This window comes from Danio aesculapii, chromosome 3, assembly GCF_903798145.1.
Source record: "Danio aesculapii chromosome 3, fDanAes4.1, whole genome shotgun sequence".
Lineage (NCBI taxonomy): Eukaryota > Metazoa > Chordata > Actinopteri > Cypriniformes > Danionidae > Danio > Danio aesculapii.
Genome location: NC_079437.1, coordinates 7,262,350 through 7,285,961, shown reverse-complemented (window position 1 = coordinate 7,285,961; position 23,612 = coordinate 7,262,350). Strand labels below are relative to the sequence as shown.

Genomic DNA, 23,612 nt, shown 5'->3' with positions numbered 1-23,612 from the left:
CGACAATAAATCAATCGAGTAATCGTCAGTATCCCTAGTTTAATCAATCGGAAAAGTAGTGTCAGTGTTATTAAAATGCACACACAATCTATCAATTAATCTATCCAATACAGGGCTCTAGACTAACTTTTTGCCTCGGTGCACCTTTTTTCTCAGGTGCACCACGCATTTCAATGCAATTTTATATTTATATTAAAGATAAATAAGGCAAGACTATGAGAATGGTCCTTTTTATATTTTTTACACCATAAAAATATCTTGTGGTAGTGCACTTGTTTAATAAAAATATTTGTAATAGTAACATTCAACATGCAGTACAGTGCCATCAAAAAAACCTAAACCGCATAATCTATTGTATTTACAAGTAAAATAAAGTTTTATACTCGGCCTATGCCTAAATCCAAAAAGCATAAAATAATTTACACTAATTACACTAAATAACTGTATATTAGGCTAAATAACTAAAATAGGCTATAGAATCTTATTTTCTGATTAAAATAAAAGTGATTTAGCAATGCAGCACTACTGAAAAGCCAATGGCAGAGAAACAAAGCAACCACAGAAATCGCGGACACCACAGTGAGTACTTTTTCTGAAGTTATGTCTTTCTTTTTTACACTTAATTACTAAGCATTTAATGTTAAATAAATCAGTTATGAATAGGCCTATAAGTGTATCTTGTATGTGTGTGTGTGTGTGTGTGTGTGTGTGTGTTTATCAATTTAGATGAGCCTATAGTCAAAATTTGCAGAAACCGTGTAAAGAAACTGTGCAGCTGCACATTGAATCTGAGGTTTCATCTCATATCACTCTCGCTGTAATCCAGACATCGATACGTAGATGCCACAGAAACTAAGGTCGGTACCAGCTGAAGCCCTTGTGAAATGTCAAAATACAGCACTGAAATTAACAGGCAATGTCTTTCAGCCAAAAAGTCTATATCTGTAGCAGGGGCGCCAGCAAGATTTTAGTCCAAGGTATTATAATGATATAAAATATGTGTATTGATGTTAATATAACCATTTAAACAGTGGCTGTTATTTGTATCAGTATTCAAACATTAAATAACGAATGCAGCAAGTGAAATAAAAACGAATATGAAACAACACATAGCAGGATATAAAGCATCTAAGCACTATTATATTTAGCAAAATGTTGCTGTTTTTATCTTTGTATTTTTATCATTTTATTTTTGTTACATTTAATAATTTATTGACTTCATAATTAAAGCTATAGACAAATTCCTGCTTGACATTTTAGAAAATATTTTGCGTAGCTGCCCAGTATATGTTAAAGATCACCGAGAACAAAAAAAAAAACACAACAAAAACATGTTACATGGCCCCATAAATGTCCATGTTGCCCAACATATATTATTATTTTTTTGAGTAAAAACAATACTGACATTTAAGAATCCACATTTATTTTATTTATTCATTCATTCCTTTGACTTGTTTATTAGTGCATATATAGGCTATAATTTAAATCATACAACAGTACCTTGGACAGCTACAGCGCCACTAATGCTTTCAAATAAAAGTCTAAAAAATGAAAGAAAGATTTGACTTTCTCCGGTGACGGCCGACATCACAACACGCCGTAACTGTCCTTCAGGTGGTATAGCCGGCATTAAATTACAAAACAAGCTGTTTGGGCTTTAAATTAAGTTTGGGCTTTGAAAAAGTGCAACTATTTCTCTCCCAGATCAGAACGAGTTTTTGTGCTACCAGAATGCAGTGTTGCGTGCAATAAACACACACTCAGTCAGGCGAAGAAAAGGTCTCATTGTCTCAAGATGTCAATCAAATTAATCAAGCTCTAGCCATAAATAAAACAATAGGCTATTTTATTATTATAGATGGTTATTCAAGTCAATAAAATAAATAATAAATACATTATGTTTGTAAAGAATGTGATGGGCCAGTAAAAAGCAGCTGCAGTGTATACTGTTTAATAATCAATTTAAATGATGTCATAAATAAATAAAAAGCAGCATTAATTCCTGTCCTCTCACGGTAGGTATGCACAGTGCTGCAGGTGCCACTGATCTGTTGGATATCTGTAATAATCTGTAATAATAATAATAATAATATTTAATGGGTTAATTTGAATATGCACGTGTGTGTGTGGTTCCTACAATAAACACAAAGGATATAAATAATCAGTTTACAATGACATGATAAATGAACATCAAATTACAGATGAAATATGAGAACAGCATATGTTGCTAAATAAATGTTTACATAATTACTGCACCCAATAAAGCATGTGGCTTCAGCCCACAATAACTGCAAATTTCACTGACATTAAATAGCACTACACAATGCAGATACTGTATATATGGTATAACACTCAAACATATTTGATACTTAGTTAATACAATGTGCGTCGGCGCCTCGTGCACAAATGATAAACATTCCTTTGCTAGCATTAGCTCAATGCACATGCAATGTGACATATGACACGTCCGACCGGCGAGTGCAAACTCTAAACAACAATCATGTATGCATACAGTAGTATTTGACTTTCTGCATCAGATCTTATTGTTGTTTTATTCTACTTATAACAAATTAGGTCTTTACAGTCATCTAAAGTGTAATAATGCCTCATATCCCATATACTGAAAGAAGAATACCTTTTAAAATATTCTTTAAATGAAATAAACATATATTTGTAACTCAGACAATGTTTTGTTGGACTACTTTATGACTGTGAGGTTAGCCACGTTGTATAAAATTGAATTCAACCGTATTTGCAATGTACTTATTATTATTATTATTATTGTAATTTGTAATTGTTAGGGGGGCTAATAATTCTGACTTCAACTGTACATAAGCTTTTATTTATGTTGCACAGGTCTCTGTTCCTTCCTGTCCGTACAGCACTAGACAGTGCGTCTGCCGCAAACCTGTACTTTCCCAATGTGTAAATTAAATTTGCATCAAACATTTGCAACCTGATTAGCATCCTTTGTATCCCGAGGGAAAGATCATTCAATGTCTTGGCCATGATGGGAACCAATGGTTTATGGTCAGCCTCCACAGTGAATGCTTGTCCATAGACAAATTGATGCAATCTTTCATATGCGTACGTAATGGCCAGCAGGTCCTTCTCTATTTGTGCGTATCTTGTTTCTGCAGCAAATAGTACTCTGAATGCATAGGCCACTGGCTGCCATACGTCGTTATACTGCTGGAGTAACACAGCACCCACGCTATACTGTGATGCATTGGTTGAAATTTTATGTTTTCCTGGTACTAGGCATCCCAAGCCCTCAGATTATCAGGGACAACCATTTATGTGAGAGTAATTATCAGAGTTCAGTTGGAGCAATTATTAAAGCACACTAGACCAGCTACACATCTTCCCCTCTGCTGGTGTTAAACTTGTTTGAACTTTTAGGTAATACTATTCTATTTGTAGACTAGACTAAACTAATTTATTTGTAGACTACATCTCATATGCACATTGCACTCTGCAGACAGGAAAATAATTTTTGTTTTACTATTTTTGCGTGCATTAATTTTTTAATTTAATTAACTAATAATATAAATAAATAAATGCACACAATTAAAATAAATGCATGTATTTATTAAGTAATTATAAATAAAAAGCATTTACTAAAATGTAATACAGGCATACGTTCATAAAAAGTATTTATAAAAACTGCATGCAATTTTAATAAATATATGCATTATATATAAAATAACAAAAATAATAAAATTGCATGCATTTATTTTTATATTTAATTATTATATTCACTTATTTATTATAAATAAAAATGATAGAAAGCATGCATTTATATAAAAGGTTATAAACAAAATGCACTTATTTATAAATAAATAAAATAAAATTTTATTAAACAATGCATGCAATTAAAAATATATGCATTTATAATAAAAATACATGCATTTATATAAAACACTTAAGCATGCATTTATAAATTAATAAAAGCATGTATTTATAAAAAAGAATAGAAAGCAAGCGTTTTAAAAATGCATTTATGAAACTGTATGCAATATAAATACATGCAAGACAATAAATACATGCATTTATAAATAAATGCATGTATTTATGCATTTAAGAAGTGCCTGTATTTATAAAAGATTTGTTTAAAAAATGTAAGCAATTAAAATAAATGTATGCTTTTATTAATAAAATACATGCATTTATAATACAATTAAAAACTGCTTGTGGTCATAAATAAATTGCATGCATTTATAAATGAAAAAAATAATGTATTTATAAAACATGCAAGCACAATAAATAATTGCATGGAATAAAAATAAATTCACACATTTATTCATAAAATGCATGCATTTAAAAACAAACAAGATCGAAATGAATGCATTTATAACGAAAAAGTACGCATTTATAAAAAAGTTTATAAATAAAATGCATTCATTTGTATATAAAGAACAATATGCATTTATAAAAAAGCATAGACAACATGCAGTATAAACAAAATGGGTGCAATTAAAATAAATGTTAAATAATACATACTAAAATGTGCATTTATTAAATAAAAATGCATGTATGAATAAATAAAAAAGGCATGCATTTATTTATAAATTATAAATCAAAAAAGGTTATAAAAACATGCTATAAAATGCATAAAATTAAAATAAATGTGTACATTTATAAATAAACATGCATTTATAAAGTCCATGCAATATAAATAAATACATGCAAAATAAATGCATGCATTTATGAATAAAAAAGCATGCATTTGTGCATTTCATAAAATGCAGAAGTGCGTGAATTAAAAAAAATGTATTTAGGAAAAATCCATGCAATTCAAATAAATGCAAGTATATATAAATATAAATTGCATGCAACTAAAATAAGTACATACATTTAGAAAAACTACACGTCCTTATAAATAAATAAAAGCATGCATTTATAAAACATGCTGCATAAAAATTAATGAAATTAATACATGTATGCATTTATAAATAAAAATACATGGATTTAGAAAACTTGTGTGATTCCTAAATGAATTAAAACATTAAAAGAAATCCATTTGTAAAACTGCAATATAAATAAATACATGCAATAAAATAAATGCAGGCATGTATAAATATAAAAAAGCAAATCTTTATGCATTTTATGAAATGCACGAGTGCATGCATTTGTTAAAGATTTATATTAAAAAGATTTATGAAATTAAATGAAAGTATGCATTTTTAAATGAAATACATGCATTTATAAAAAAGAACAGAAAGCTTGCATTTATAAATAAAAAAAACATGTATTTATAAAACATGCATGCAAAATAAATTATTGCATGGGATAAAATTAAAAGAATACATTTATTATTAAAACACATGCATTTATAAAACAGCCATGGAATTAAAATAAATGTATGCGTTTATAAATAAAAAAATACAAGTGGTTATAAAAAATTAAATGCACACATTTACAAATTATTAAAAACATGCATTTTATGACTAAATGAAAGCATGCAAATAAGAAATGCATTTATAAAACTGTATGCAATATAAATAAATACGTGCAATATAATAAATGCATACATTTATTTATGCATTTTTATAAAACTTTATATTCACAATGTATTTTATCAAAGTGCATGTATTTATAAAAAGATTTATTTAAAAAAATGCATGCAATTAAAATAAAAGCATACATATATGGATGAATAATTACATGCAATTAAAATGAATGAATGCATTTATTAATAAACAATAAATGCATTTATAAAAATATAAATCAAAAATGCATGCATTTATGAATAAATGAAAGGCATAATTTTTAAGGTATTAATTTTTTTAAAAATGCGTGCAATTAAAACAAATACAGTTATCAACAAAAAAGCATCCAATTATAAAACTTGTATGCGCTATAAACAAATACATACAACTAGAATTAATTTATTTAGCATTTATAAAACAAATGCATTTAAAAATAAAAAACCGTGCATTAAAAAAAAATTAATAAGATGCATGCATTTATAAATGTATAAAAACATGTATTTATAAGAAAATTATTTATTTATTATTATTTGTTAAATAAGAACCAAATTCTCACTTTCTGCTAAACTTGCACAAATACTTGTCAGAGAAGCCATCTGACCTGCAGATGAACAGATGCTGCAGTGATTATTTCCACCAGCAGAGGGAGCTGTGAGAAACACTAAGAAATGTCATGGCGCTGACGTCACAAACTCTGCCCACACAAAGAATTCTTCCTGGTTTCACGAAGAAAAAGTAACTTCAACATGCAGGTATCACGTCTGCTTTAAAAACAAGGTTAGTGGGAAAACTTACGCAAATTAATGCAGAAAAATATAGTATATTATGAAGAATATTATTATGTTCGTTGTATTCAGCGTGTAGATGTGCGGAAACAGTTGGTTTCACTTTCATTTACGTCTGATAACCCGAAACGAAATGATTGATTTTATACATTTGAATGTTCAATTTCATTCTGTCTTAAAGGTAGAACTTTTGTAATTGTTGAAGCTGAGTTAAATAAAACAGTGTTTGATTAAATCACAATATTTTTTGTTAATAATAGCACATATTCAGGGTAAATCAGTCATCAGTGCTCAAACACACCAACATTGAAACATTGTCTCTACTTATTAAATACTGGAGGAAACCAACTTGTATTCAAAATCCATTTAATTTTAATATTTAAAATATATCAAATGAATGTAGTAAAATCGGTGTAATCTCTGACAGGAGGATGAAGAGACAAACATCAGGAGAAGCAGATCAACACGAGCAGCATAATAATATGGAGATCAGTAATGTCAGTTTAGAAATGAACAGAGAGGATGATCAGCTGAAGACTGAAGAAAGAGAAGATCAACATGACCAGCAGAGAGAGCAGAGGTCAAAGTTTATTCAGTCACATCTGATCCAACATCTTTCCTGGAGTTAAAAACAAACTACTACAGCGTTTGTTGATCAGTCCTACTGGTGTTTTAATAAAGATGCCTGAATTATACAATATACAACTTTAACTGATTTGAGTTACTACCTGTTATATTGTTCACATGTTTGCAATGTTGTAAGTGCGAATAAAAGTGTCTGCTTAATGCAGGAATATAAGTGTGATGTATTATGTCCTGTAGTAACACTCCCATGCTGATCTTTCCTGACATGTTCTCATATTAATGTTTTATAGCCATTGTTCCCAGTTCTGCTCACAAGAGAAGTCAGAGCAAAGAGAGAGAGAGCCACCAGACAGTAAGTCTTTATATAGGTGAAGATCACTGATAAACATAATGACATAGTCTTTTATTTATAGTTTTTTATTGATAAAAAAATGTATTGTGTTTCTGTTGGTGATGCTGATGCATTACATCTTGGTAAAGTGTTTCTTTTTAATTTACTCCAAAATATTGCAGTTACTCCTTTGAAAAAGTTACACCAGTTACTTTGTTCTCCCATTTATTTATTTGTTCCATTTATTGTGTAAGATCCTTACATTACACTTTTTTGTATTATTGCAAACAAGCAAGCTCAGGCAGCCCAGAGAGAAAAAAGTAACGTAACGGATTACTTTCCTTAGAAAGTAACTAAGTCATACATTTTGTTGGATGAATGTATCCATTTTAAAATAACTTTCCCCAACACTGGTGATGCTTGAATGATAAATTTGACTCTTGTTGTGTTTCAGTGAGCTCTACTTCTCCTCTGAGGATTCTTCTTCTGGGTAAAAGTGTGTCAGAAAACAGCCGTGTGGGAAACTTGATCTTGGGTCGATCAGCGTTTGACAGTGAAGCTCCTTCAGATGTTGTGGAGAGAGTCGGAGGAAGACTGAAGCACAGACAAGTGACGCTCATCAACAGTCCTCAGCTGCTCCACACAAACATCTCAGATGATCAGATCACACAGACGGTCAGAGAGTGTGTGAGTCTGTCTGATCCAGGACCTCATGTGGTGCTTCTGCTTCTCCAACATCAGCAGTGTTCAGCAGAAGATCAAGAGCGTGTGGAGAAGCTGCAGGACTCTTTCTCTGAGCGCCTTCTTCAACACACCCTGGTGCTCAGCACACAAGAGCCCACTGAACCCAATCAGATCCTGCAGAAGATCATCCAGACGTGCTCAAACAGACACTTCAGTCTTCAGAGAAGCAGCTCTGCTGATCATCTTCTGCAGGCCTTTGAGGACATCGAGCAGAGCAATGAGGGACGACACCTGATTTCTGGAGACTCACAGTGTTCCACAGTGGAGAAACGGGACACACAGACACGTGAGTGAGACCATATCTGATGTTTCTGCTGCTGTATGAAGGGTGTTTCATCTTCTTCTCTTTCAGACTCTGAGAAGCTGAATGTGTTGGTGTGTGGGAGCGACGGCTCACTGAAATCCTCCATCTCAGAGCTGATCCTGCAACACACTCACAGAAGATCAGAGAGTGTGAGGACAGACGTGGATCTTCATGGTCGTCTGATCAATGTGCTGGAGCTTCCAGCTCTGTTCAACACTGGGCTCTCAGAGGAGGAAGTGATGCGTCAGACTCTCCGCTGTGTGTCTCTCTGTCATCCTGGAGTTCATGCTTTCCTCTTCATTATTTCTGACGCTCCACTCAATAATGAAGGCAGAGCAGAAATGGAGGAGATCCAGAAGATCTTCAGCTCCAGAATCAACAAACACATCATGATCCTCATCATGCAGAATCCAGAGCATCAGACAGCAGAACTCAATGAAGAAACACAGGCTGTCATTCAGAGTTTTGGAGGAAGACATCATTACTTTAATCCCAGAACACAAGAGTCCACATTGATGGAGAACATTGAGAAGATGCTGGATGAAAACAGAGGAGGTGTTTACTCCACAGAGACATTTCTAGAGGTGCAGATGGAAAAACTGGTGAAATACGAAGAGATGAAGAAGAAAATGAACTCACTGGAGACACATGTCCTATCACAAGGTAATGAGCAGAAAATCACTCACAAAGTTTAAAACTAAAACATTTGAGTTTTGTTCATAGTTGTGTTTTATACATTTATATTTTTAAACAGAACAATGTCTTGGTTACAAATGTTACCCCCTTTTGTTACCTATTATGTTGATGACTGGCGAGATGGAGGATTCCGCTTATGAGACCCATTATTCTGACTTTGTTTCCAATGACAATTGTCGAATGAATTTTTTAAATGAAATCTCTCCCGTCCATTATTATTAGAGGCATGTGTGCAGACACTCATGAAATTGTCACTGAGGTGCCAGCTCATGCCTCGCATTCAGCTGGAAGTTCAGTGTTACAGTCATAGAGACAAACATCTCCATTCCCTCCCTAATCAGGGTTACATCCGTAATCGAGGAGGCAACCCTCATTGTAGTGTGTGCTCTTATTCCTGTGGGCCCAAGCTCACCTTGTGACTAGTATACCAAGGCAATGACATCCACTATCCATTGGGCCAACATTTTTTGGAGAAGACACTTGCTTTCTTCCAGCCTCCAAATCAGACAAAAAGCTTCTTGGAATTACAAAAATTCTGTATGCACTTCACACATATGTGCAGAGTGCAAACAAGACAAAGCAATGCAAGGGCTGGGTCTGCCTCCTCATGGGGCAGCATGTGCAGGTTCACCGCCTGGTCTCAAAACAGAGTGGTGGGAACCTTGGGCACAAACGCATATTTGTGCAGACCTCGGGGTTCGCCATGTGCTAGTCCATCCATGCCGAGCAGGGCCTCGGTCAGGGAATGAAACAATGGACAAAAGGGTGGTTTCTGCTGAAGTAAACAGGGGCCTCATGTACGAAGACTTACGTTGAATTCATACTAAAACATTGGGTATGGACAAAGCTGTAATGTGCGTACGCAGTAAAAATCAGATGTATGAAACACTGCGTAAGCTGAATCCCACACATATTCTCTTTGTACGTCCAACTTAATGTGAAACTGAGCGCACGTGCACAAGCGCAAAACCCCTCCCTGCCTCCTCCCCTGTATGAATATAGTAATGACTCCACTTTGGCAAAACCAAACGAAAAAGCAATGGCAAAAGCAAGCAAGAAGAGAAACTTCACAGAATTCGAGGTGCTCCTATCAGAGGTAGACCGGAGAAAAACTGTGTTATTTGCAAGTTTGTCCTCTATAATTAATAACAAAGGAAAAAAAAATAAAGTGGGAAAGTTTAGCTGACGTGAAAATGACAGGAGAAAACACAGCACACGGTTGGCTGAACTGTGGTGTTGTTGTGAAAATGAACTTTAACCCTTTATTCCCCGTAGCCAAATCTCCATCTGTCAGTGATCATCATCTTCATGTTATGATCAGTATAGTGATTCCCCCACGAATCAAACCTCAGCTGGATGTTTCCATTCACTCAGAGCTGTGTTACACACTGCATGGAAGGTCATTTTCAAAAACCCATAATAGGGGCTCTTTAACTACAGCGCTTCTAACTGTAGTTCTGCCAAATGACTAAAGAGGTTATTGGGTATGATAGTGAAAAACTGCAAATTTCAAGTAAAACTATCCTTCTACAATCTTATACCAAAAATAGTAATAAGCTCAGTTATAATAGCTAAATATTTGGGAGAACATTGCTATTATGTGGTTGTATTGTCTTGCAATATAGAGCCATTAAGTGTTAAGTTATATCAAAAGTAATTCACAGAATACTTAAAAATTAAATGATTTAATGACAATATTGTGATATGGGTACAATGGAATTAGTTACAAAATAGGTGTTTAAAATGATAAAACATGAAATGGTAAAAACATTTACACAGATTAAATGTAAAATAAAGTTGTCTGAGAGAAATGTATAGAGAGACAAAGACAGAGTAGAATATTTATCAGCAAGTCTGCCTTTAGAATCTGCATGTGCCTTTTTGTTGAAAAAAGAAATAATTTTGCAATAATATCAAATTAATATAGTTATTTTTGAAAACCTTTCAGCATAGATGACGTTCAAATTATAATGTCTCATTTTTATAATGTCTCAACGTTGCCAGCATTTTCAAAAGTTTTATGTTTATGCTAATGCAAAGAAATGTGTCTTTATCTAGTTTTAAACTGACAGAGCATGTCTGCTTCCCGAACTGTGCTAGAAAGGCTGTTCCAGAGTTTAGTTGCCAGATATGAGAAAGATCTACCGCCTACAGTTGATTTGGATATTCTGGGAACAATCAATTGTCCAGAATTAATTCAGCATAGAGGACGTGAGGGACTAGAAGAGGTCCCTCAAATACTGGGGAGCTCAGCCATTCAATACAATATTTAATAGGGAGCCGATTCAATGATGAAAGAACTGGGGTAATATGACAATATTTCCTAGTTCTTTAAAGCACTCTAGCAGCTGCATTTTAAACCAACTGAAGTTTGAATAATTAGGCCTACAGGGCAACCGCTTAGTAGCACAGGCACTGTGTCCATCTTGAGGTCAATCTTTGCTTGCACCTCCGAAGAGGAAAGTGTAAATAAGGTCTCACTAGTTCATGACAGCTTGCCCCCTGATGCAGTGATGGTCATTTGCTTTTTGTTGTCATTAAATGAAAGTGAGAAGCAAAAGGTCCACAGGAACTGACCTGGTGGATTAATTGCCATTGTCATGATCCCTCTTCTAAGATGGATAGTAACAGAGAGGGCTCGCACATTGAGCAGTGAGAGCCATGATTTCCACAATGCCGTAGATATGCCTTTGCAACGAGGCATGCATCAATATGCTGGATGCTTGTGACCATCCTCCTGGTGAAGGAATCATTGCAACCAAAAACACAGCCAAAATGCCATACAAATGGCTTTATCAAGTGATTTGCTCAATTAGAGACTGATCTTATTGTGAGAACCCTGTGAAGTGCCCAGTAATGATGGAGGTGAATTTGCAATAATGCCACTGGAAATTTGCTGCTCACCGCTCAAATTTGGCTCTGATGTGAGAATCTGATGAGTGTATGTGCACAATGTTCAAAAGGACAAAAAAAAAAATATACAAAAATGTAAAGATTTAAGTACATGAATTATTGATTATTAAATTAATGAATTATTAAATTATATATGATAACATGCAAACTAATAATTTTGGCCAATCGCAGAACTGCTACATTACAATTTTTTTTTAAACAATTCTAACAATATTTTAATCTTGTAAAATTCCAGGTTCAAGAGTAAACACAGATGACGAACTGAGGATTGTTCTTCTAGGGAAATCTGGAGTTGGGAAAAGTGAGACTGGAAACACAATCTTAGGAAGAAAGTCTTTTACAGCAGAAACATCTCACCAACCAGTGACTAAAGAGACTCAGAGAGAAACATGTGAAATCAATGGTCGACAGGTTACTGTGGTCGACACTCCAGGAGTGTTTGATACTGAACTCACTGAAGAGGAGATCCAGAGAGAAATCAGACACTGCATCTCCATGATTCTGCCTGGACCACATGTGTTTCTCCTGCTGGTTCCACTGGGGCGATTCACTAAAGAGGAGGAAACATCAGTGAAGATCATCCAGGAGACGTTAGGGGAAAACTCTCTAATGTTCACCATGGTGCTCTTCACCAGAGGAGACTCTCTGGGAAACAAATCTATTAGTCAGTGTTTGGGTAAACCTGGATCTCCTCTGATGAATCTGATTGAAGCTTGTGGACACAGATATCATGTGTTCAACAATAATCAGCCTGAAGAGCGAACACAAGTGTCTGATCTACTGGAGAAGATAGACAACATGGTGAAGGCAAACGGAGGAAGCTTCTACTCATGTAAGATGTTCAGAGAGATGGAGAGAGAGAAACAAGAACAGCAGATGAAGATCCTGATGGACAGAGTCAGAGAAACTGAAGAAGAGGTGAAGAAACTAGAAGAAGAGAAAGAGAGAATGAAGATTATGATGGAGGAGGAACAACAGAATCAGGAGAAAGAGAGAAAGAGGAGAGAAGAAGAACTGAAGAGAGAAATAAGAGACGGAGAGAAACATCAGAGAGAGATGAAAGAGATGAAGAGAGAACGAGAGACATTTAGACACGAAATGGAGGAAATTGGGAGAGAAAAAGAGAAACTGCAGATCCAATATGAGACAGAAACAGACAGACTGATGAAGAGAATAGAGACTGAGAGGAAGAAAAGAGAAAAGGAGTTTACAGAAAAGGAAGAAAAGTATAAAACACTGATAAAAGAGAAAGAGAGAGAGATGAAAGAGGAGATGAAGAGAGAACGAGAGGAAATGAGGAAAGAAAAGGAGAAACTTCAGGTCAAAAATGAGACAGAAACAGACAGACTGATGAACAGAGTAGAAGATGAGAGACAGAATCATGAAAAAGAGAGAAAGAAAAGAGAGGAAGAGTTTAATGAAAGAGAAGAACAACATAAAAGAGAAATGAAAGAGAAGGAGGAAAAGATGAAGAGAGAACGAGAGGAATGGGAGAAACAAAGACAAGAAGAAAAGATAAGAAGAGATGAAGAGGATGATAAAAGAAGAGAGAAAGAGCAGAGAGATCGAGATGAGTTTAATGAGAAACTGAAAGAAGAGAAAGACAGAATGAAGAGAGAGAAGGAAGATCTTCAGTCTAAACATGAAGAAAAAGAAAACAGCATGAAGATCCAGATTGAACAAATGAACGGAGAAAGAGAAGAACTGATGAAGAGACATGAAGAAGAGAAAGAGAGAATGAAGATGATGCAGGGAGAACGACAGAATCAGGAGAAAGACAGAAAGAGAAGAGAAGAAGAACTGATGAAGAAACATGAAGAAGAGAAAGAGAAAATGAAGATGATGATGGAGGAAGAACAAGATAATCAGAAGAAAGACAGAAAGAGAAGAGAAGAAGAACTGATGAGGAAACAAGAAGAAGAGAAAGAGAGAATGAAGATGATGATGGAGGAAGAACGACAGAATCAGGAGACAGAGATAAATAGGAGAGAAGAAGATTTCAGAGAGAGAGAAGAGCGATATAAAAGACTGATTAAAGAGAGAGAGCAGAAGGAGAAGGAACTGCTTGAACAGATGAAGCTGGAGCGAACGCACAAACCAGAGGAACGACTGAGGAGAGAAGAAGAGGAGAAAGAAGAAGAGAAACAGGAATCTGAACACAAGAGACACCAAAGTCCAGTTAGTGATCAGACAACAGGTAAGAAATGATTTTTTAATATGAGTGATTTCATATTCCTCTACATATGGTGCATGTACCAGTGATAAATGATCTTTAAACTACATTCGTTTCCTAGCCTTGTTCTTGTAGATAATTAAATGGTGCGTCCAAAATAAACACACATGACTGACCTGATCATCTGTGGAGTTAAAAAAGAGGAACATGTATATAAAAAAAAATAATGCTGAAGGATTGGGCTACAGGAACAAAATGCATGCGTTTTACATGTATTATAAGTTTTGAATATTCTCATCTAAAAATAAAACAGTGATATCACATCACAATACAATAAATTTTATCAACAGCATTCCAGTCAATAGGAGAAATTTAAAATACTCAAGTAAACCCAAATAACCATTGGAAAAAAAATGTAATTAAACTGACAATTTTAAAGACGAGGCAGCAGTAGGTTGTGCTGTTGCCTCACAACTAGAAGGTCGCTGGTTCGAGTCTCGGCTGGGTCAGTTGGTGTTTCTGTGTGGAGTTTGCATGTTCTCCCTGTGTTGGCGTGGGTTTCCTCCGGGTGCTCCGGTTTCCCCCACAGTCCAAACACATGTGGTACAGGTGAATTGGGTAAGCTAAATTGTCCGTAGTGCATGAGTGTGAATGAGTGTGTATGGATGTTTCCCAGAGATGGGTTGCAGTTGGAAGGGCATCCTCTGCGTAAAACATATAAGTTGGCGGTTCATTCCGCTGTGGTGACCTCAGATTAATAAAGGGACTAAGCCAAAAAGAAATTATTGAATTTAAAGTCAAGAGTAATTCAATTAATCAAAGAGCTGAACTGAAATAAGGGTTACAAAAAACTAACAAGATAAAGTAAACCTATTGCTCAGCGGGTGAAGCGAGCCTGTGCTGGAGGGCTGGTGTCCTGCTCAGTTTAGCTCCAACTTGCTTCAAAAACCTACAGGAAGTTTCTAGTACATCTAATAAAAGCTTGATTTGCTGGTGTGTCATGTGTGTTTGATTAGGGTTGGAACTAAACTCTCCAGGACAACAGCCCTCCAGGACCGAGTTTAGACGTCTCTGATCTACATAGTCTGTGAAAAGTAAATTTTCAACAAAATGTCCTTGTTGCATAAAATGACCTCTGTGCAATCATATGTGCTCTCTTTGTTTCCACTAGGGATGCTGTAGTTGTTGTTGTCAGCCATGACAGTGGTTTCAGAACTCATAAGAGCTGTGTTCATTTGACTCTGGTTAGAGATAGACTTGATTTTAGTCTCTCTAAACCTTTTAGTTAGAAAAGGTGCACCCCAAAAAGCCAGAGAGATTTGAGTCCAACAGTTTGAAGACTGTGGACTAACTAGGAAATGGTAACGTTTCCTTTTATACATTAAGGTGTCTAAAACCTCTGTGAAACCTGTGTCAAAAAGTACAGTACAGCATGACCTTCTAAAAACAAGTTAATAATTCTAGGAAATTAACATTCAGACACTTGGCAGACAGTTTTGGAACCATTTAGAAATATAGATTTCTCTCGCTCTCTCTCTCTCTCTCTCTCTCTCTCTCTCTCTCTCTCTCTCTCTCTCTCTCTCTCTCTCTCTCTCCCTCAAAGACTAATCATTTTATCATCCAATTAGGTTTGGGAAGTACCAGGTTGGTATTATTAGCTCTTTGTCTTTTCTGAAAACATTCAAAATACACATTGAGCCTTATACTGCGTTCACACCAGACACGGAAGAAGCGTCAAGCGCGAGTGATTTTTTTTTTTTTAAGTCAATGCAAAGATATGAATAGACATCCTGCGGCATGATACGCACAAATGAGGCGGTGCGAATGGCACGATTTGTGTGAATAAAGCAGAGCGAGTTTTGTGCAATTGACGCGCTTAACGCTCGTTTTGCGCAAGTCACTCAAGTTCGAAAATCTGAACTTCAGCAGACATTCACGCCGGGTTAAACAATCAGAAGCTTTCTCTTGCAACGCCTGTTGTTGGTGTCCCATGTGGAAATCCTCCTGCAAACAAAGTTCATCAAACTGGGCTCGGTTCAGTCAGAAGCACCGCTGAAAGCCTCCATCATCCAGGTTAAGTTTCTGGAGGAGTTTATAAGCTCAGAGCTGGGTGCACCTCTGAAAGGATCTAGTGGACTCAGACACTGATCCAATCAAATCAACGCTGTTTTTCAGCCTTCATAAAGCACATAAACACAGCTATTCTTTCTATGAAATCCATGTTAGCCATTTAACAATGAAGCTAGAGCCACCGGGCAGACAGAAGCCCTGCCCATGACGCGAATCCACATCTGTTGTGTAGTGAATTTTACACGCAAATTAAGTGGATTTGACACGCAAATGAAGCGAGTAAACTCAAAATGTTCATGCGTCTATTTATGTGCGAATAGCATCTGGTGTGAACACAGCATTATAAGTATATATATTATATATTATAAGTATATATACATTAGAAGTCATATAAGGCCACAGCTAGAAAAACAAAAGCAATTTTCCATGCATTCATCCAAATTGTGGAAGAATTCACCAAACACATGGATGGATGCACCAGGGTCAGCTAAACCCCTTGGTTGAGGCAAACATAAATACTGGTCAATACATTAAAGTCATAAGGCATGTAAATAACAGAAATATTGGAATATATAATAACACATAAATAATATTTTGATTTAATACATCATCAATATTTACATTTTTAAAAAATGAACAAACCAAATGCCCCACTATGTGGTTTCATGAGCCTCAACACCCAAACACTCAGAGAGATATAGAATAAATCATCACACAGATTGTAAGTACAGATGTAACAGAGGAATGCAACAAGGAAATACATCTGGTCCTTGGTGTCATCGAGTGAGAGGGTGCTCATCCTGGAGGATGGAGCGCTTCTCTCACTCGAAGCTTGGATGGAACACACTGAGGATAGGGAGGTCCACATGCCCAAGGGCGACGGATTGACCCCCACTGTGACCCTCAGATCTGCCCGAGTGCCAACCGCTACTTGCGGAGCGAGCCACGATCTAAGCTGCACAACAGACATGCCATCGCAGTGATGGGATGCGCTGCTCGCAAGCATGCTGAACCCCTAGACATGCAACACAGTACTCATGCCCATCATCCGTGGACAGTGAACCACCACATCCAGAAACGCACAGTCGGAACGACGTCTTTAACTGAACAAGTTTTCTAAACAACAAGTTTTCTTTTTACTCACCGCTCTAGCAGAACCGGACCAGAGAATACCCAGGCAAGAGAGAATAGACCCAGCTTGACCATCTGCCACTGCATGTCACACACTGCGCCTGGGAGAAAACAGCCTGTCAAACACCAGCAGCTTTCTTTTTCACTCTTTCTTGTTCACTATTTCTTGTTCACTCCTTCTCTTTCTTTCTCAAAGGAGGTTTGGAGGAACTGAAGACTCTCTCAGTAGCATGAGGCTCTGAAAGCGAAAAGGTGACTCTGCGATGCACAGCAGGCATCTTTATTCACGAGGGATTGTGATTGCTGCCAGCTGTGTACACTGACACCGCCAATTCATTAGGCATTTCATTGGCCCATTTTTATACTCTTTCAGATGATTGGCTTCTGACAAAATCCCCCATAGTGGAAGTTTCCACATAGCATTGAAGGTCCCCTCTTGCTAGGGAACTATAATAACATTAATTCCTATGCCACCACTGGGACATTTGCTGTTGGCTCTTGTATTCTGTAACTCAAATGTTTATTTTTTTCAGAAGAAACTTTAACCAGCTTACATCTTAAGCTCAATTAGTCAAGATCCAGCAAATGTCACACATGTTGGATAGATTCTCCAGCTCCTTGAGCTATTTCTCTTACATTTTAAATTCTACCACTTACATCAGTCATTACTTTTCTACTTGCATGTTCAGACCAAAGACAAGTCATTTTTGCATTTTTCTTTAGTTTTAAGAAGAAAAAGTCTTACACTTTCTTTAAAACGTTATAGGCCCATTAAAAATTCTCTAGCCAATCTATGATCCATTATTCTGTACCCTGACACCTACAACCAACCAATGTTATAAGAAAGTTTAAGCAGAATAGAAAAATGAGGTTTAATTTAATTTCCTGATTGTTTCTTAAACTATTCTAAACAAAATTGATTGACTATTCTTAAAAGTAAACTTTATAGTTTAATTTTAAGAATAGTCAATCAATTTTGTTTCTTAAAAATATCTCTTTACATTTTTTTTGTAACATTTAATTCTGTTTAATTTAGCTGCAAAAATAGCAATAATGGCATACAAATATAAAAAAACGGCATGTTATGCAGTTCAGAAAACAATGTTTAGAGCATCAAGGTCATTATTATTAAGGATTAGTAGAGAATTGTCTGCACCAATCGTCTAGTGGTTATAGTGCATCAACAAGTGTGACTAAGATGCTCACAAGGACCCAAATTTAATTCCCAGCTTGAGGTCCTTTGCCGATCTTTCCCCTCTCTCCGCTCACCTTTTATTCCTGTCTCAACTTTCCACTGTCAAATAAAGACTATATTTTAATTATAAAAAATAATAATTTGTTAAAATCAAATTTAATGTATGCATATAATGAATATTTTGGGTAGTACTTTTGTTTTATCATATATAACAACTTCTTAAACTTCGCATTCTTTACCAATTTTTCTAGCAGAAATAAGAAAACCTAACTCTTCAATGATGTATCAGGTAAATAAATTTTCCATCTGCATTATATTGTTACTACATCTGAAAATAAGATGAATTTTAACCTACAATGTGACGGTTTGTGTGTTTTAGACATTACAGAAAAGGAGAGATGATGATGATCAAGATTGTCTTAATCATGAACACCAGCTGTTGTTGATTGGCAAAAGTGGATGTGGGAAAAGCATCACAGGAAACATGATCTTCAATGCTTCAGTGTTTGAGTCCAGGAAAAGCTCTTCATCAGTGACGAGAGTCAGTCAAACACACACTGGATCTGTGAATAACCGCAGACTAACAGTGGTCGATACTCCAGACTTCAGATTCTCCACACACACTGACTTTGACTCAAACTCTGAGCTGAAGAGAGCTCTTCAGTTATGTGCACCAGGAGCTCATGTTATTCTGCTCTTTCTGCCTTTAAGCACCTTCACTGAGCAGGAGCAGGAGTTCATCCACTGGTTTGAGCAGAAGTTTGGTGCAGAAGCTCTCAGATTTACTCTGGTGCTCTTCACTCACGCAGATAAACCACACATGAGGACACTAGGAGAACTGATCAGGGGAAACACCCAATTATCTGATTTCATTAATCGGTATGGTCACAGATATCATGAGTTCAACATTAAAGCTCCAGCAAACAGTCGACAGGTGACTGAACTGATGGAGAAAGTAGAGAGACTGGTGTCTGAGAACTCACACTATTCCTATACACTGGAGATGATGGAGGAGGAGGAGAAGAGGAGAAAAGAGAAGGAGATGAAAGAGGAGGAGGAGAAGAGGAGAGAACATCAGATTACATTAGAGAGAGTCAGACAAGAGACTGAGATACAGGTCAGGAGAGAATATGAGGAGGAAAAACAGAGGAGAGAAGAGGAGATTAGAAAGAGAGAAGAGCAGATGGCATTAGAGAGAGACAGACAAGAGACAGATATACGAGTCAGGGGAGAATGTGAGGAGAAACAGAGCAGAGAGAATAGAGATAGTCAACATCAGAGAGCAACAGAGCTAAAACAAGAACATGGGCCAAAAAATGAATGTATTTTAAATTGATTAATTCAAGTTTATTTCTGTAGCGCTTTTCACATTAATTATCATTCCAAAGCAGCTTTACAAAATGAACATGCTATTATATTTGATAAAACCTTAACTTTTTCTGATTTTGATCATATACATAGCTACTAGGGTTGGGTGATGTCGACCAATTTGGTATCGTATGATGTCTAATATGAAACATTGCGATGGACGATGGCATCGTCGTCATAGGCGGGGGTGAATTAATTATTAATAAATAATTAATTCATAATAAATTGTGAAATCAAATGAAGTGTGTGTGGTCACGTGATGTGCGTTTTCAGCAGTAGTGTGCAAGGAAGGAGGGCTGCTCAGAAATGCTAGGTGAAACACCAGTGTGGATGTGGATCGTTTTCGTTCTAAAATGCTAATTTAAAACTAAGACGCATTAATGTAAACGGGGGAGTGTGTATTATTCGCGAGCGGATTTGCAACAGGGGCGGGGCAGAGGATCGCTATGCCGGCTCAGCATCGTGGTGTCTGTCAGCCATCGACGTATCGTCTATCGGCCCAACCCTAATAGTTACCTTCAGTTATACAATATATTGTACTTCTCGAAGAGGCCATATATAAATGTATAAAATACATTATAAATCTGATCGTAACAATAACTTAGAACAATTTGTGTATCAAAACTTTGTGTATTAAATCTTCATGTCCTTAAAGGGTTGGCATGATCTCTTCACAGATCTTTGATACACTCTAGAGGCCTCGGGATGGGCATATATAAACGGCAAAAAATTAGCTTAGCTGCTCTTCATAATTTCTTTTACATTGACATTAATATGTCTTGTTCAAATAATGCATTTGAAGAGATGTATTCAACTGTATCCTATCGTTATGCAATGCATTGAGTGTATGCTTTACTGAACAGATAGGTCTTTAATCTAGTTTTGAATTGGGAGAGTGTGTCTGAGCCTCGGACGTTATCAGGAAGGCTATTCCAGAGTTTAGGAGCTATAAATGAGAAGGCTCGACCTCCTTTACTCGACTTTGCTTTTCAAGGTACTACCAGAAGCCCTGAGTTTTGAGATTTTAAGTAACCGGGTTTCATGAAAGTGGTTTTGAAAAGTGTGGATTAAAGTCAAAAGCCTGACTTCAATGAGCTGAACTAAACGTCCACGCTGAAACTGGTTCCATAACAGCAAGTTGAAGATCATTTGATCTGACTAATCTGAGTTCAGTTGAAATAATCTAGATACCTGCTCGTGCACATTACTGTCGTAAACCCCTAATGCTCGAGCGTAGATGCATCGATTATGTTGTGTGCTACCATGGCAACGAGAACTGAAAGAGCTCTGAAATGAGACACAGCTGTTCACAGCGAGTGAGCCGCATTGGTTTTTAGAGGTCAAACATATAATAATTTAAACATAATAATCAAAAACTACAGTACGGCTTGCAACAAAGCAAGAGAGAAGGCTGACAGGAAATTGCAGATTTTAAAATATAGGCCAATATTTAGGTTAAATTAATTTTTGTCACAATACATTGCGCTGCGTGCATGAGAGAAGGAGAGAATGTGCGCTTAGCCTACTACCAATTGTTGCTTGCAATAAAGAAGTTAATGCATTACAGGCTCCCTGTAACATTCAAAATGTGCTTAACGTCACCACATTAACTTTAAAACGCTGGGTACAAAGAGCCGTACACGCAGAAGTGGCACGATTCTTCATTTGCTCCCGAATCTGCTGCAAATAGCTGCTTTCCCTTTAACACTTGTGTTTCCGCAGCCAATGGGAAAATACCTTTTTATTAAAGTGAGGCTACTGCTCGACCCTATATATATATATATATATATATATATATATATATATATATAGCTAAGTAAACCCATCACAGATCTCTTTTTTAAATTAATATTTTCTATAGGATGCTTTACAATAATATCTATGTGCAAAAAGCTACATTTTGAACTAGTCTAACAAAAAATAAACTGAAGATCAAAGTCCAAGATCAAAGTCACAGAAACATTAAAATATATAAAATTGAAATGTAGTTTGTATTTTTTTGTTTAATATGTATTAAAGATGTTTGATATATAATATACATACTATTAAGTGACTGTAAAGTTTAATCATTATTAAGAGGTTAAGTGAATTAAAATGGCATCAAATTACAGCAGGTGAATTTTAATAATAGCTTGATTAAGCTTGAACTTAAGACTTCAAGCCTGAGAGTTAGCCTGCCCCGGACCAGCGGTGCATTTCCCAAACAACAATGTAACTCGCGGCTGAACTATCATAGTACGATGCATTGTTTGGGAAAAGAATGATGTAGTGATGAGTGTTTCCCAAAACCCGTAGTTTCTCTGTCACAGATCTATCGCTTGAACCATGTTAGTTAATTTGTAAAATGTCCATGACGCTCTAAACAGGGCAGAGGAACTACTTCTTTATAGAGAATCCCATAATTTTTTGTGCAAATTATATTGTTTTACACAAACACACATAAAATAAAATCCATATCAGTTTTAGGCCTATGTTTTCTTTCTAATATTATTGAGAACATTACATATTCTATTCTAAAACATAAAAACAGTCACAAAAGCTAACACGTATTCAAATCTCATATAAATCAAATAAATAAATAAATGAATAATAAGGGTACTTATTATAAAATAGAATGTAATATTTATTATTTATTAGAAATGAAAATAATCATACTTTAATAATAATAATATTAATGATGATGATGATTATTAAGTAGGATATTGTTTATTTTATTTTATTTTTTGGAAAAGTCTACTTCTACAATTTGGCACTTGTAAACCACAGCAGAAAGTTCTAACCAGCAGGCCCATGTCATGTACAGTACAGATACTTCATAAATAACCTACTATAAATTAAAAGCTTTAAAGTATGTTTTTAGTTTTCACAAGCTTTGGAGACGTAACATAAATTCCGCTTTTAAATAATAGGTCACCTATAGCTTTCATCATGAGGCTGTGTTCAAAATGACATCAATGTTTTTAAAGTGCACTGCGAAGGGAGCGCAACTGTAAACATGAAGATCGCTAAAACTGACCTGTAAAAATAATCTGAAAGCAAATTACACCTAAGAGAGATGAGCTTAATGCTTTTTATTTTTAGTAATTCCAACTTTGAATGTTAGAATGTTAAATGAATAGGGCATAGGGGGGATAACTGGGAATAGAACACAGCCATGAACTATGTTTCTAACTACAGCTCCAGAGGTGTAGTTGCGAGTGCTCAAGTTTGCGAATGTTCGTTGGAGCGATGGATTTGGGAAACGGCAAATCAACAAACCATGTTTGTAACAACGGAACTTGCGACCTTAGTTGGCTAACGATGGTTTTGAACTATCATAAATTTGATTTATGAAACCGAATCCGCCATTAATAAACCTGACTTACCAACATAAGTCTAGCTTTTTCTGTAAGCTTGGTTTATGGAACATCTACAAACGTCCTGTCACAACCTATGGCTTTAGTGCCCATCTTGGCCACTATGGACTCTAAATTCGATGTTCCTTTGTTTTCTTGATTTGTCTTTTGATTTCAGCTGCAACTTGTTATCCTGTTTAGTTCTGTGTGTATTTTTATGTCTGTTTAATTTGTCTTTTTGTTGCTTTTGTATAACTTTTCTTCTGCTCTCCTGTTGGGAGTTATTTTGATTTTGTTTTAATTGTTTGTCTGTTCAAGTATTTTTCATGTTTTGCCTTGTGTTTTTCATGAATTATTCTTTGTTTGTAATCACCTGGATTACAACTTGGTTAAATAAAAGCTGCACTTAGATCATTTTGACTTATACTTGAATACTTGACTTATTTGAATACTCAGTCACATTTATTGAGAACCAAAAGTTTTAATTAAT

The 23,612-nt window shown here is 35.7% G+C and overlaps 1 protein-coding gene across 5 annotated transcripts; it reads left to right on the top strand.

The window, feature by feature from the left end:
* The first annotated feature begins 6,195 nt into the window (after window positions 1-6,195).
* On the top strand, window positions 6,196-23,522 carry LOC130220754 (GTPase IMAP family member 8). Of its 5 annotated transcripts, XR_008836225.1 has the most exons (9): window positions 6,196-6,269; window positions 6,705-6,857; window positions 7,153-7,214; window positions 7,648-8,223; window positions 8,290-8,904; window positions 12,086-14,047; window positions 17,421-17,476; window positions 18,671-18,708; window positions 18,799-18,841. XR_008836225.1 is itself a non-coding variant. In XM_056452989.1 (8 exons), the coding sequence occupies exons 2-8, from the start codon at window positions 6,709-6,711 to the stop codon at window positions 19,753-19,755; spliced, it is 4,356 nt and encodes a 1,451-aa protein (XP_056308964.1). In that variant the 5' UTR covers window positions 6,196-6,269; window positions 6,705-6,708; the 3' UTR covers window positions 19,756-23,522. The 5 variants fall into 5 exon arrangements, 4 of the variants coding, with proteins under 4 accessions (XP_056308964.1, XP_056308963.1, XP_056308966.1 ...); XM_056452989.1 differs by lacking the exon at window positions 17,421-17,476 and having other exon boundaries at window positions 18,674-18,708; window positions 18,799-23,522; XM_056452988.1 differs by lacking the exon at window positions 17,421-17,476 and having other exon boundaries at window positions 18,799-23,522.
* Window positions 23,523-23,612: the final 90 nt, after the last annotated feature.

Excerpts from the sequence above, each read along its gene's own strand:
- LOC130220754 (XM_056452988.1), top strand. The coding sequence starts at position 6,709 with ATGAAGAGACAAACATCAGGAGAAGCAGATCAACACGAGCAGCATAAT. Across the intron at positions 7,215-7,647 it reads AGAGAGAGAGCCACCAGACA|TGAGCTCTACTTCTCCTCTG; the intron begins GTAAGTCTTTAT and ends GTTGTGTTTCAG. Across the intron at positions 14,048-18,670 it reads AGTTAGTGATCAGACAACAG|CAGAAATAAGAAAACCTAAC; the intron begins GTAAGAAATGAT and ends CAATTTTTCTAG.